Genomic DNA, 16060 nt, shown 5'->3' on the forward strand with positions numbered 1-16060 from the left:
GTTTGGAGCCATATATTGCATATGATTAAATGATAGAGAGTATCATGCCACAGGGCTTTGTGAAATAAAGAAAGACCCTCAAGTAAAAGGCTTGGCAACAAGTTATGCAGATTTGTATGTAAGACTCCTATTTATAAACTAGTGCAGTAATGGTTTGTAAGAAAACCCCATTGTATACTGCTTTCAAATTTGCACTTTCTTTTAGTGTAGACTTGAGTAAGTTTTGGTGTATATTGATTGTGGACCATGTTGGAGACTGGAAACTTCTAGTGGAAATGTATTCATAAAATGGACATGCCAGAAGGAGAACCAACAGAATGACTGACAATCGGATACTGTTGGTCTATTTCAAAAGAAGCAAAAGTTTCACTCCCCATTTGAAGAACTGACTGTCAAGAAACAATGTATATAATACTATTTTTTGTTATTCTGATTTAGTGGCAAAGCATTGGGTATAGCTTTAGAATATGGATAGTGAGGGTCTTTTAAAATATAACCGTATTACTCTTTTATTCTGTAAATTTTCTGTGGCTACTGATTTGGACCTTTATGTGTAATGTGGCTTACTCAGTCTTTGTGTTGGGTAAACAGGTTGGAACAAAGGGGCTTTGCTTTATGGGCTGTTTAATGGGAATAAAGAAGATAGTTCAGAAAGATTTGTTGGGTTCTATAAATGGAGGTAGGACCTGGATTTTACTGTTGTTTATAAGAGTACTGCCTTCCAGATTGTGGACATTCTGCTTGTGGGTAGAACATAAGAAACTGGCACGAAATAGAAAGCCTTGCTTTCTTAATGCAAAACACATGGTGATTCTTTTTGTTTAAAGTAACATTTTTGTGCACATTAAGAACCAAATCTTGCTCAACTTGCAGTCAGTGAGAGAAAGCAAGTAAATCAAATAGGATTTGGACCATTGTTAGCATTGCAGTCAGTGGGAAATAAATAAACCTTTACCCTTTCTACAACAGATCACAATACATACATAGTTTTCATAACAGTTGCCTGTGATCATAGAATGTAGGCTTGCTTGTTGATTTCACTGGAATTAATACTGTTCAGTTACAACTAAATACACCCATCAGGCCTTCTTCCTAAAAAAGTCAATAGGTTAGACATGTGGGAGGTTTCTTTGGCAATCTCTGGTACAAGCAGGGGACACCCAAGAACTTTCAGGGGCATCTCATTTCCCCCTCCCTCACTATTTTGTATTTCCCTTCCATGAAAGCCCCCATATCCTCTCCCCTTTTCCTGCTTCCTTCTCTCCTTCTCACCCACCAGCCAAACAATCTTTATCTGCCCCCTGTCTTCAACTTTACCACCTTCCTTCCCCCTCACAGCCTGTCTCTAAGAAAACTCTACACATTTCTGGCCATCAGGCTTGGATGAGCCCAGTTGTAAAGTGGGGAATCCACAAGGACTTTCAGGTGGCACCTCACTTTCCCCGTATCTGCCTCCCTACATTATGTCCTCTTTTTCGTCCTCCTGGCAGCCCCCATATCCTTACCTTTCCCTGCTTCCTTTTCTCTTTCCCACTCCCCAATGAACCAACATTTATCAGCCACCCATCTTAAGCTATATTTATTATATATTTACGTCATTTATATCCCACCTTTCTCCCCAAAGGGGACTTAAAGTAGCTTTCATCATTCTCCTCTCCTCCATTTTATCCTCACAACAGTACTTTGAGGTAGGTTAGGCTGAGAGTGTGTAACTGGCCCACAGTTACCCAGTGAGCTTCAATGTCAGAGTGGGATTTGAGCCTGGGTCTCCCAGATCATAGTCTGAAACTCTAACCACTACATAAAACTAGCTTTTGTGGGGTGGCTGCTATTGAACAGTAGTAAGCAGCCGGACCTGGGGAAGTCATGCAATTCAGGTAGTAGTAAATTGCTTTGTGGTTTTTGTTTGGCTGGCCCTGGTGAATCATCCCTCAAAGGTCAAAACTGCCCTGGGAAGGGCCCTTCCCCCTCCCCTTGCCTTTTACTGACAGAAACCAAGGCTTAAAGGCTGGCAATACTGTTGTAGTTTCCTAGCAACAGTCACTTAGGGCATTCATTTCTTCAAACTGGAGGAGTGACTTCTATTATTTGGGTGTGTGTGTTAGCCCCCTTTTTTAATTTTTAGATTTCAGGTTTTTCTGAAAACCCTGGGTTTCAGATTTGTAGAAAGATCTGTCTTGTCTGTTCACGACTCCAGTCTCTGGATTTAAGTATCCACATAGTTGGCCATGTTGAGAATTAGAATTATATTGATATCACTTGTTCTACCTCAATGACAATGCCATTAAAATACCATTGGGGCAGTACAGAAGGCACAACGTGCATTTGCGGGGTGGGAGCAAGCTTTGTCCCTCATCTTCAGATTTCTGAAAGAGAAGTAAAGGACTATTTCATATTAACACTCTCATACTAAACAGATGTTTACTGACGCAGAGTAAATTGAGACAAAAGACATGTGCAAATGACCTGTAGCTGAGTCTGCCAACTCTTATGCAATTCTACAAAACAGTTGCCAACACCTTCAATTTCAGAGCAGTTTCAGCCAATCAGATCCAAGCTTATATAATCAAAAATTATATTAAAATGACCCACTTTCTCATAAGTAAAGCACAGGTCCGCAAATCATTTCTACTGTTACACTATTTTACTTTCTCTTCTGTCATCATGTTTTGGTAGTTGTAATATTGATCCTAGTATGTATTAGTGCTTTTCCTCATAAGTGTTGCAAGTACTTTGCTCTCTGCACTTGGTGTGGCAATGGGGAAACTTTCCCTAATATGAGGATGAGCCACTGTCAGGAGTCATAGTTCTCATATTGTCTTTCATTTAGCCTTTCCCTTACAATTTTAAAGGAGGCCTAGGCTTCCATCCTTCTCACATTTCCATCCTACCTAGAATTATTTTAAACCTTCCCTATGGATGTTTATGACATGCACACATCTGTTTTGTTGAATTGTACACATACTTTCCCCACATACTTCCTAACTTATCAGTCATACATTTTTTAAAAAGTGAAAGCTGATAATCTCAGGATACTGTACCTTGTATCCACTTTTGTGCTTGGATATAAGAGAAGAATAGTAATGATAGGGAAAAAGCTGCAAATATGAATTTATTTATAAACTAAGTTTCATGTACTTGGAGACATTATCATCGGCAGGACTGTATTATTTTACAATTATGTGTGAGTGCTGGAAAAGCAGTGAACTTGCTACTGGATACAAAATTTAGAATTCTGAGAATCTAAGCTTTCTTTTCTAAAAAATGTCTAGTTCTTATGATTGAGAAGATAGGTTTGGAAGTATGAAGTCAATGCCTGGAGGCATCTCTGAAGCCAAATGGGACATTTGGTACCTGCACACATAGTATATGAGAGACTTATACTAACCAGTATTACAACAAGAACCTATTATACCAGATGTTTGAGTAATTGGGAATAGAATTTACAACATATACTCATGCCTGGTTGGGTTTGAACTGTTTATATTTGTATTCATTAATGTATTTCTGTAAATGTGTGCAGGCTTAAGAAAGGGTTTTAATTAACCACTGATGAAGGCCCCATAGGCCGAAACGTGTTTGGTATGTGGTTACAGTTATCAACCTCAGGATATGCCATTGTGCTATTTTAATGCTTTTGAATAATTTAAATTTTACATAGCGCTTCTAATAAATTATACTTTCAGTATTTATACATAGACTTATATATATTTTCTTTTCACCCAGCCTTGAGTACCTAGCTTTTGTTTTTAGTTTGGGTTTTATTCCCCTCCTTTTTTTCTTCCACTAAGTGCTCACTGTGGCAGATGATGCCAACCATAACATATAATTGGTTTGGCTATCCACCCTCAAAATAGATCATAAACTGGGGGGTGGGGAGTAGGGAGGCCATTGTTGATTTTTCATTGGTCAGGGGAGCTTTATAATGCAATTCTGTACAGCATTACTCAATTCTAAACCCATTAGTTTCGTTTGGCTTAGAATGGAGTAACTCTGTTTGCAGTTGTACTGTCAATACCCTATACATCTCCCTGCTCTCTTCCATTGCCATCACAATCAGAATAATTTGTACACATAAAATATGCTAATTGGTTTGATTTATGTGGGGTACAGAATTATACTCTTAATGCAGAATTTGGCAACCTCAGTGCAGAATTTTCACTGCAGTACATACTGCCCTGTGATCAACAGTAAATACAGTATTAAATACAATGGAAACAGAATGGAAATACAATGGAAAATACAATGGAAACAGTAATCACCCAGTGCAAGCACTGGGTCATTACTGACCCATGGGGTGATGTCACATCCTGATATTTACTAGGCAGACTGTGTTTACGGGGTGATTTGCCATTGCCTTCCCCAGTTGTCTACACTTTACCCCTAGCAAGCTGGGTATTCCTTTTACCGACCTCAGAAAGATGGAAGACTGAGTCAACCTTGAGCCGGCTACCTGAAACTGACTTCTGTCAGGATTGAGCTCAGGTTGTGAGCTTTTAACTACAGTACTGCAGCTTACCACTCTGTGCCACGGGGCTCCCAAGCAGTTGAGAGAATAGACAACAAGCAGGGTTGCTGATCACTCTGACCTTGGTCCTTCCTATCTAGTCAGCTGGACTCTAAGCCAGGTCGGCATTAGTTGCAAAGGAAATGGAAGCTGGTTATTGTCTTTGTTGTCAATCACTGTGTTCCAGTACAATGGTGCAGCATGCTACAGCCCAACAATATGTTTGCTTGTTGCTTCTCATAATGTAAAACAGTGAACCCAAATAACTGTTTGCAAGGATAAACTATATTGTTGAAGGGAAAGATCATGCATTTTCCACAGAATGAGGCAAAGTCACCTGGGAGTGATTATTAGCAAAGTTCACCAAACTTCATATAGTGGGTTTTTGAGAAGAGTGAATGGTATAACTGTTTCTTGAGCCTGTGTTGACAGAAATTCCCCCAGGGCAGGACCAAGAGAAGAAACACGTGGCAAGGAACTGGGCATCATCCAGAAACCAGATTAGCAGAGCTTTGCACATCATTTTTAATATTAGAGAAAGAGATGAAAATCAGTGTTAACTTTTTCTCTTTCGTGCTTTTTTTTTCATTCTGCTTTGGTCTCTTGATCCTGTAGCTGACTTGGAGTTCCTCATATTTCAAGAGATTATATCTCACTTTTTAAGAAACTGGGTGTTTTCGCATATTGAATTTCATTCCTGTAGGTCACTAGCATTGTGATGCTGCTTTTAAACCTTGTTTACACCATCGTAAATAACACCCGGGTGGGGATTGGTATTGAAGTTGCTTGTACAAGAAATCCTGCCATGTTTTAGCCATACCTGCTTGCACACTATCTTGAGGTAATTGCTCTTTACACAAGTTAGCCACACCCGATAGTTCTTTGTATGAATTGTGCACAAATGGCATGTTATTGTTATAATTATTAATTTATAATTATATTGTATTTATTGCTAGTATATATAAATACATACAGTGAGGGGAAAAAGTATTTGATCCCCTGCTAAATTTGCCCGTTTGCCCTCTGACGAAGAAATGACCAGTCCATAATTTTAATGGTAGGTTTATTGTAGCTGTGAGAGACAGAATAACAACAGGAAAACCCCCAGAAACCCAGAAACCCAGAAGACAAAAGTCAGAGATTGATGTGCATTATAATAAGTGAAATAAGTATTTGATCCCCTATCAACCAGCCAGATTAGGGTTAGGGTTAGGGTTCTGCTGTCAACAGAAGCAATCAATCCATCAGATTCCAAACTAGCCACCATGACCAAGACCAAAGAGCTGTCCAAGGATGTCAGGGACAAGATTGTAGACCTGCACAAGGCTGGGCTGGGCTACAAGACTATTGCCAAGCAGCTTGGTGAGAAGGTGACAACCCTAACCCTAATCCTAACTGTCAACCTCCCTCGGTCTGGGGCTCCATGCAAGATCTCATCTCGTGGAGTTGCAATGATCATGAGAACGGTGATGAAGCAGCCCAGAACTACACGGGGGGAACTTGTCAATGATCTCAGGGCAGCTGGGACCATAGTCACCATGAAAACAGTTGGTAACACACTTCGCCGTGAAGGACTGAGATCTTGCAGAGCCCGCAAAGTCCCCTTGCTCAAGACAGCACATGTACAGGCCCGTCTGCAGTTTGCCAATGCACATCTGAATGACCCAGAGGAGAACTGGGTGAAAGTGTTGTGGTCAGATGAGACCAAAATCGAGCTCTTTGGCATCAACTCAACTCGCCGTGTTTGGAGGAGGAGGAATGTTGCCTACGATCCCAAGAACACCATCCCCACCGTCAAACATGGAGGGGCACATATTATGCTTTGGGGGTGTTTTTCTGCTAAGGGGACAGGACACCTTCACCGCATCGAAGGGACGATGGACGGCACCATGTATTGTCAAATCTTGGGTGAGCACCTCCTTCCCTCAGCCAGGGCATTGAAAATGGGTCGAGGATCGGTATTCCAGCATGACAATGACCCAAAACACACGGCCAAGGCAACAAAGGAGTGGCTCAAGAAGAAGCACATTAAGGTCCTGGAGTGGCCTAGCCAGTCTCCAGACCTTAATTCCATCAAAAATATGTGGAGGGAGCTGAAGGTTCGAGTAGCTACACATCAGCCTCGAAATCTTACTGACTTGGAGAGGATCTGCAAAGAGGAGTGGGACAAAATACCTCCTGAGATGTGTGCAGACCTGGTGGCCACCTACAAGAAATGTCTGACCTCTGTAATTGCCAACAATGGTTTTGCCACCAAGTACTAAGACATCTTTTGCAAAGGGATCAAATACTTATTTCACTCATTATAATGCACATCAATCTCTGACTTTTGTCTTCTGGGTTTCTGGGGTTTTTCCTGTTGTTATTCTGTCTCTCACAGCTACAATAAACCTACCATTAAAATTATGGACTGGTCATTTCTTCGTCAGAGGACAAACGGGAAAATTCAGCAGGGGATCAAATACTTTTTCCCCTCACTGTATCTGGGGAAGAAAGTAATTAACTGGTTGCTATATCAAGATGAGCAATCATGTAAAAGACATCTTTCAGTTTTTTATATATATTTTCTCCTTAATGGTGAAAATGAGGATGCAATTTGGTTATTCACCAAAAGCGGACTTTGAAATTTTGCAGTGAATTTCAGAATTATGATAGTTGTCTTTGGCATCCTAAAATTTTAAACATCACTGGATGTTTAAACTAGAACTGATTCATATGTTATATTCTGCAGCTTACTTGCACTTTTGGCGGTTCACGTGGTGGTATTAGACATGAAAAATAGGCTTCAGTTCAACTTCAATGAGAACTCTGGTTAGAAATTGAACTATGGTATTGTCCATGCTCCTTCAACCTCTGGTACTCTGCCCATGCTGTCATAGTATATTCACGTAGCAGTTAAAACATATAGCCAGTGCGGTGTAGTTGTAGATAGACTGATCCATGAAGGGAAAGATCCATGTAGATAGACTGATCCATGAGCTCCAGCACCGCTCTGTTCAGTCCTCTGAGGTGTCTAGGCCCCAGTGGCTGCCCAAGTCTCCACCTGGCAATGCACTGCTCAGAGATGTTTCCTCTTACTCTTTTGGTACAGCTGTCACCAACTGGCTGTTTTAGGAACTGCCCACTGAACTACTCACCAGTGTTCCCAGCTTCCTTTTCTACAGTGCTCTTTCTAAGGCTCCTTCTAGTGACTGCATCTCCCCCTACTTAGAGATTGGTTACCATGGGGGAGGCTTACAACACTTGTTGACTCCCAGCGAAATAGCGATTTACCAATGGACTGCCTCCCTTCTCCTGGTACCCATTGTGAATAGCTTGTCCGAATGGTAAAGGTCTATGTGGTACAAAAAACAACCACCAACATTTAAAGTAGTTTAAAAAAATTATTAAAAGCAAAAAAAAGTCCATTAAAAAAAGTCTTTTCACAGCAATAGCAAATATTTGAAGACCATCTCCTTTAATATGTCCCTGTGTGCCAACTCTGATCATCAGGCAGCCAACTGTTGGCTATCCCACCATTTAGGGTGGCCCATCTGGCATCCACCAGAACCTTGGCCTTTTCCGTCATGGCTCCAACTCTGTGGAATGGGCTCCCTGAAGAGGTGAAAGGGGCCCCTCCTCGGCATCTTCAGAAGCTGCTGCAAGGCCTGCCTTTTTGCTAGGGTTTTTGGGAGGGTTTGAATAGCAGGCATCTTTTAAAGTGGAGGGCAGAGGGACTCAGGACTTGTTACTTTAGCTTTGATTTTAGCTGGGGATGTTTTAACTATTATTTATTGTAAACCGCCTTGAACCAAGAGGAAAGGCAGGATATAAACATTGAAACAAACAAACAAACAGATTGAGCAAGGAATACAAAAGAAAGTTGTCAACACACTTCCTCTGTTCTTCAGTCTTTGCATGCCCTAACTGCTCTTATTCTAAGCAGGCTCTTTAATTTAGAAGTTAGCATTCTAAAAGCTTCCCATTATCTTAGAGTCTGTGCCTAGGCAGGCAGCCCTTTGTCTGCTCCACATGGCCATGGTGGCCATCAAGCTGGGGCTCTCATGTGAAAGATCCTTCTTCCAGATATAATGAGCCAAGATGAACATGCAAAATGGACCGCTTTCCCTCCTTGCCAAGGTATTTTATTTCCTCTGTTTTCCTGCCCCCTTGTGGGTCAAAGAATCCTTTCCTGAAACCTCAATTAAGATATAGTCAATCCCTCACACACCTAAATCTGTGTGTTTCTTTTAGGTGTCAGATTCCCAGTTAAGGTTTGAGCTGACCATTTCTTTGTCTCCAGCTAGTTGGTGGGTATTTGGCAAAGCTTGAGAGCAACTGACTTTCCCCTTCCTGCCTGTCTTCAGCTAGGAGAGAGAGAAAACTTTTCAGACTCAATGTACAGATTTTATCTAGGCCAAACCTCCAAACAGAATACATTTCTCCATATGTACTATTCCATAACACTGGATAAATGGTTTGAAGTGCAGGCAACCACCACATCACTAAATCTATAGGAATTTATTTGAGATAAAGTACAGATGGACAGAACTCTGGATCTGATCTTCTTCCTGTTGAGATCCATTGTCTAACAGAAGAATCTGCCAGTCAAAGCTTTATTTCCAAAACAACAACAAAGTGAGACAGTGTTCAATATTGGAATCATCCATGACTGTTGTGGTTGTATTTTACCCCCAAGTATAAGTAAAAGAAAAATGTATTTCTCAGTCTTCCAGTTTTATATTCTCTTAAAATAGTTAGTAATTAGGCATGCTGTGCTGTATTTTCTGTTGTCAAGAACACATTAAAGGCAAGTAACTGGGCAGCAGACTATGGAAAAGTCTACCTTAACATTGCGGGCGGGGGGCTTAAAAATCACTAGAACCCTTTTTGTCTGGTTTTAGGGGAAAGGGTTAAAGCAAAAAAAGTGCTTATTAAAACGTTTACATGTCACCATTCCAAAGACATCTTGCAAGAAGGATGAAATGTCCTAACAATTTCAAAACCGTCCAGGTTATGGGTTGGACCAGAAGAGTTCATAGAAGGTATTGGCAAAACAGATCCCCAACACTTGCTCTTCCCTCCTGCAGTCTGTCCTAAAAAAATCTTCTTTGAGGATCTGGCAGAGCCTCACAAGCAAAATACGCTGTAGGAGGGAGTTGCAGAGCTGAGGGGGAATCAGGTAAAATCACCTCTTCCACTGACACAAGCTACAAGTTGAAGAGGGGAAAAGAGGTGATTTTACTTGATTCCCCTTTCACTGCTGCAGCCTTTCCCCACAATCCTGTGGCTCATTTTGCTTGCATGGCTCCATAGATCCTCAGAAAGGAGTATGAGGACAAATGACAGGCAGCTTGGGGAAGGGGAAGGAAAGGAAAGATCCCCTCCATTAACCTTTTCTGTGAACTTTTCTGATGGCTCCTATGGTTGGAAGGCCTGTAATACTCCAGTGCTGCTGAATCTAAGCAGTCCTGGTTGTGGCGGAGACCCCCAAGTAAGCTGCCCTGAACTCCATGGTAGAAATATAATAATAAAAGCAAATCAGTTTTTGAAAAATTAAGAATGGATTAATGTTTATTGCCATCTATAAGGCAATAATTTGGGGTTTAGCCAACCAGCAACAAGAAAACTGCATTGATTCATGGAAGGAAAAGATGAGTTAAAGATCCACAAGTACCAAAGTAAAAAGTTTTATTTTCTAAGACAGATTTTATTTTATATTGAATAAATCAATTACTTATAAGGACAACTAGGAATACTTCCATCTTTATGTAGATATAATTATTATGTAGTGCCTTGGATCCAGAGAGAGAACGTATAAGGTGGCGTGGGGGAAGCTGGCTCCGTTCTGAGATCTTAAAACTATTTTCAAAAATGGCTTCTCTGGGATGGCTTGTGTGAGGTTGGGGCAAGGAACAATGGGCGGGGGAAGAGAAAACCGAATTTGAGAGTATTCAAGAAAATTGCCTCCATTAGCTTTGCATTGGGATCGAGGCAAAATTTATATTTGTGATAAAAAAGTTCACTGAAGCTGCTGCGTTTCTGAGTGGCCAGCTGGCCAACTTAAACTTGTCTGGTATAAGAGGTACTTCTCTTGTGTCAGTTGCTGTGTCCATGCTTAGGAGTCCATGGGCATGCTTAGGGAAAAAAGAACTGGCATTGCAAGGAGACGTATAGTGGATAAAAACAAACAAATTACATAAGCAAAGAATAGAAATGTCACAGGCTTGCCTCTTGCATTTCACAGCCTTATGACCCACTGTTCATAAGTCTTTTCTGTGTATTTGTGTCTTTGTGCTGTGTGAGCATATGTGAGTGCTTCTAATGGTCATCTTTAAGCATCCTATGAAGTGGACTCTAATCCATTAATACTTATGCCACAATAAATATGTTGTTTCAAGGGACATAAGACTATAGAGTGTTGCAACAGACTAGTAGAGCTATTGTGCTGGAACTGTCATCTATGTAGGATAAATTATAATCATCTTCACAGTTATCCTCCCCATTTGAGATTAAAATAAGTTAAAAGTTGTTTCCATATGAAGGTGATTCTCTGTGTAGGTGATTCGCTGTGTAGCTTTGGTTGCAGCTGCGAATGCAGAGGCATTTGCAATGGAAGCAGGGCATCCATACAGAGGTTTTCCTGGCATTTTCCTTGCTTCAGCCCTCCATGACTGCCATTTCCCATTGGTTGCAGAACACATACCGTATATGTGAAGCCAGTAATTTCCCCTAACTTAAAGGGCTAGAGACTTACCAAAAGGGCTTTAGACTTACATTTTAAAAATGACCATTGAGAGCTGGTACGTTGTTGCAATAAAGCATTAGAATATTATGACATTATAGTGATATAGCTATTATCAATTTTTAAAAGCCTCCCCAAAGCCCTCTGGTGTGTGTGTGTGTGTGTAATGGCTGCCACAGGAACTGAGGTAAAGAAAATGGCACCAATATGGGAGGGATTGGGGGGGGGAATCCATATAACATTCAAAGGTACTTTGAGTATGATCTTTCCAAAAGCATCCTATTAAACCAGGTTTGGGAAAGATTGCAGCAGAGTGAGAGCAAACTGACCAAATAAAGTATGGCCTCCCTCTCTTTGTCAAAGGCAGAAAAAAAGGGGGGATGCACTTCAGCTAAGCTGCCTAGGCACTGTGCCTCTTTGCTTCCTTTCACTTCCTTCTGTATAAATCTAGGTGAGTGGATGCATGGAATCTGCCTGGGTAGATAGACAGCCAGTGGAGCAACTTGGATTTATTAGTGTAATGAAGACTGGGAGTATCAGTTGCCTAATTCTTCAACTTATAGTAAACATTCTCAGCATTCTCAGCACAGTTCAATTGCGACTAAATACATCTTTTTTCACAACAATGATCTTATGTGATTTAAAAAAAACATCAAATTTGAAGCAACCCTCCATCTTTTGAGTGATGTGGTGCAGTGTAGGCAGGGTTCAGGTCTACAGACAAGGTGGGGCTACTCGGTGTGCCACCCACCTGGGGCATTGGTTCATCCCATCTGAGAATTTGCCCCCCAAAAAAGGAAAAAGGACTTTTAAATTGGTGGCTTTAATGTGAGGTTGGTTCTAGATTAGGAGACGATATGTTAAAAGTGCCTCTAAGTGCTCCAGATCATCCACCCAGCATTGCTCACCCAAAATTCTCAATGGTGAATTTTCAAGACCACTGTAACCCTTATGCTTAAGGCCTTTTATGCATGCCTTTTCCGCCTATCAGAGGTTGCCTCACTCTCCCCTCGCGTTTTGCCCATATTTCCAGATTCTGGCTAAAACAGCACCTGGAAAACACAGGCAAAACATGCGGGGAGAGCGAGGTGACCTCTGACGGGCAGGAAAGGCATGCATAATCAAAAGGAAGCCCCGAAGCAGTCGGCGAGGGTGACCGCGGAGAAATGTCCCTGCATAAAAGAGAGTCAACATGGTGTAGTGGTTAAGAGTGGTGGTTTGGAGCAGTGGACTCTAATCTGGAGAACAAGGTTTGATTCCCCACTCCTCCACATGAGCGATGGACACTAATCTAGTGAACTGGGTTGGTTTCCCTACTCCTACACATGAAGCCAGCTGAATGACCTTGCACTATGGTTGCCAGCTGCAGGTTGGGAAATACCTGGAGATTTTGGGGGTGGAGCCTGAGGAGAGCGGGGTTTGGAGAGGGGAGGGAGTTCAATTGCCAAAGCGGCCATTTTCTCCAAGGGAACTGATCTCTGTCACCTGGAGATCAGTTGTAATAGCGGGAGATCTCCAGCTACCACCTGGAGGTTGGCAACCCTACCTTGGGCTAGTCACACTCAGCCTCACCTACCTCACAGGGTATCTGTTGTGGGGTGGGGAAGGGAAGGTGATTGTAAGCCAGTTTGATTCTGCCTTAAGTGGTAGAGAAAGTCAGCATGTAAAAACCAACTCTTCTTCTTAAGTGATCCTGAAACACATACTTCAGCCCCTTCAACTACTGTGACTGAGCACTTAACTCCTTAAGTTCACTCTCATGCTCTTTTATTTGTGTAAGAAATGCTTGAAAGTTTCTGAACTTTAAAATAACTAATTTCATTCCACTTATACATGTTGGAGTGTCTATAACTGAGTCTAAAATGCTAAAGCTAATACTAAAAAAACTCTTGGGCTTGGCAAGAGTGCTCTAGACATTTCTGTTGGTTATGGGGGAAATGCTGGCTTTCATTCATATCTCTGATGCGCCACCTGGAAATATGACAGTAGCTTGGCAAAAATAAAAAGGTTGGATATAGCCCTGGCCCATCTCCTACAAAACAGATAAGGTATTTATGCCATCGGAAATGTTTTATGCAACCTAAAGTATGGATGCTCTTATATTAAAAGAAATAGGTCCAATAAAAGATAACCACGTTACTTGTTTTTCTTGGCAATATAGATTAGTGCAAGTACTGAGATTTGATTTTAAAGTATAATTCTGTTTGGCTATTTCTATGGATATCATGCTCTAGAAAATAATTCATGGTTGTAAATATTGTACTTTTAAATTAAACAAATAGTAATAGTAACATTCACACAAAACGCATTAGTGCACTGTTTTATGCATTCATAATGAGAACTGTACTGAGCTTATTATCTGTTTTATGTTTTCTTCTTCTAGGATTGGTCGAAATGTTCATCCATCTCTTATTAGTCCACTGAAAACAGTAGTTGCTCCCTCCCTACTTCAGAAACACAGCTCTCCATCATCACACAGCCAATCTCCAAATGGACAACAGTTTTCGGCAAATAAACCATACACGCAGTTTCAAAACCAATCTACACAGCAGGGACCACAAGGTAACTCTATACTGTATTTTTAATACATACACACACACATGCGCGCATATACACACGTATATACTTGGCTGCATACAAGAAGCAGCCAAGCATCTCAGACACATGTGCAAATCCACCCGAAGGATCAACCTGAACATTATAAGTCAAGTCAAGTTGATTGTATAAGGCCGTAGGCCATTACAATCTAACATTACAAGTAATTTGCGGTGCCACTTGACCCCTGTCATTATAGGGTGTATTTTCCACTCCTGCCAGTAACGGCCAATGACGCAGAGCTGAGATGAGTAAATTAACAGCATAACGACAACATTCATAATAGGAATGGGACCATACTACTCATTGTGGAGTGGGGTGGGGAAAACGATGGAGCTCCCACTTTTGGCAGCAGCCTATGTTTCTTGTAATGATTAGTAAGCATTTTCACTGAAACTCTGCATTGATTTAGATAATTTGATAATCCTGGGAGATTTGGTACTTACTTTCATTAAGATGCATGCTTGTTAGTATAAGTACAAGTGGGGGACCCTCAAGGTCCCAGCCTTTAGAATATATAATTTGCCTTTCTCACTAAGACACAAGATGGATTACAAAATATTTTAAAAATTCACTCAGACAGCATCAGACATCCAGAAAACAATGCAATAAAATTAAGATTACAGAAATTATGAAACCGTACAAGCAGAAAACTGTCTAAGGTAAGACATACCATAAGCAACACAGAGCATGGATTGCAAAGGTAGAAGACAGTGCAGTAAAAGCAAGATGATACATACCACGTGTCCCCAACCTTTTTGAGCCTGTTGGTACCTTTGGAATTCTTATACAAGGGGGAGGGCGCAGCCACAAAATGGCTGCCATCTGAGGCAGAGTCTACCAAAAAATAGCCACAAAGTGGCGGAGCCACCCACATAGAGGAAGCCAAAGTGCAGGGGAATAGGGGAGTCATTTTAAAAAATTGGGAAAGAGGACTGAGATAGAATAAAATCAACACTGTGGTGGTAGCTGCCTCTGAAACAGCATTATTTTAATTTACACTGCAAATCAGGTCTCCATTCCAAGCTAAATGAAGGTGGAAGAAAATATTTTTTTACACCTGCCTTGGCTTGCTTCTCCAGTAATAAGGCTGGGTCCAGTAGTCTTGACCCTGAGTCAGTCTGTGGCCCCTCAAAAATGCCTGCTAATTTTCTAGAGAGAATTAAAAGGTTAGTTGGAAATAGCTATGGAGTTTATCTTACACAGGACCAACACTAAAAACACTTAGGAGTGATTCTGGCATAGCAGTGGTTACATTTGCTGTTAAACATTTAATTCTTTTCGCAAAGGAAAAGGCCTCAATTGATCATTTCTAAATTCTGGTAATCAGATGCTTCTGGATTGTTGAACCAGGAGGACCAGTTTGCCCAATCTGTCTGGCTTGTAAGAAACTTGATTAAGTGGCTGCTGAAACCATAAAGGCAGCTAAGCTTTTATCGATTCATGTACCTATGGCAGATGGCTAGCTCAATAATGTAGTTGAGGACTTGCCAAAATGGTTAACAGAAATTATTCCATAAGCCATGAATGTCGTTCTGGTATAAACAAGTTCCCTACGGCTAGATAGTTGGAAACAGACATCTTTAGTATATTGCTTTATTTATTGCATCTTAAACCTTTTAATTTGTTTTAGGATATTTTAAAACCATCTTCATACTGGAATGGGGAGGGTAGATTCATTAGAACAGTGTAAACCAGGTTTTGGAAAGGTGACTTCTAGACTTCACTTTACCCTAGGCTCTTTAAGGAGCCAAATCCTTCTCTGAAATGGGTGATAACCTGCTCTCTAGTGCAGAGTATCTGTTTCAGCCTAGTGTTTCAGTCAAGCACTAGAAATATATCTACTGTGCCTACATGATAATAAGTTTCTCAAAGCATGAAGCAGGCCTTCTTACTGAGGCCCAGGCAGTCGTAAGTGGAAGCAAATTTTTATTATTTGATTGGGCCAGGAGGCAGAAGATGGAATAGCATATCTGCTCACACATTTTGTGCTAGTATATATGGAGCAAAAAATAGACAGGCTTGCCTCACTTCTGAATGGTTTCTATGCATTTAATTTGCTATGTTTGTCAACAAATAACAAAATAAGGAGCAAGTACCTAATCCTTTCCTCCCCACCACTTCAGTGTTTTGCAAAGAAGAACAGCAATTTAAATGTGCATTTGCCATTCACCACTGATGTGGATTGTGTGCATTGTACTTGGGTATTCATACCTGAGTTCAAAATGTCAAGT

The 16060-nt window shown here is 41.0% G+C and overlaps 1 protein-coding gene across 1 annotated transcript in view; it reads left to right on the forward strand.

The window, feature by feature from the left end:
• The window catches only part of GLIS1 (GLIS family zinc finger 1), a 231663-nt gene that overhangs the window by 199878 nt on the left and 15725 nt on the right, over positions 1-16060 (forward strand). The window contains exon 8 of the mRNA XM_056844412.1: positions 13615-13793. Within this exon, the coding sequence (XP_056700390.1) occupies positions 13615-13793 (179 nt within the window). The remainder of the gene's footprint in view (positions 1-13614; positions 13794-16060) is intronic.

The sequence above is a fragment of the Euleptes europaea genome, chromosome 2, assembly GCF_029931775.1.
Source record: "Euleptes europaea isolate rEulEur1 chromosome 2, rEulEur1.hap1, whole genome shotgun sequence".
In the NCBI taxonomy this organism is placed as follows: Eukaryota; Metazoa; Chordata; class Lepidosauria; order Squamata; family Sphaerodactylidae; genus Euleptes; species Euleptes europaea.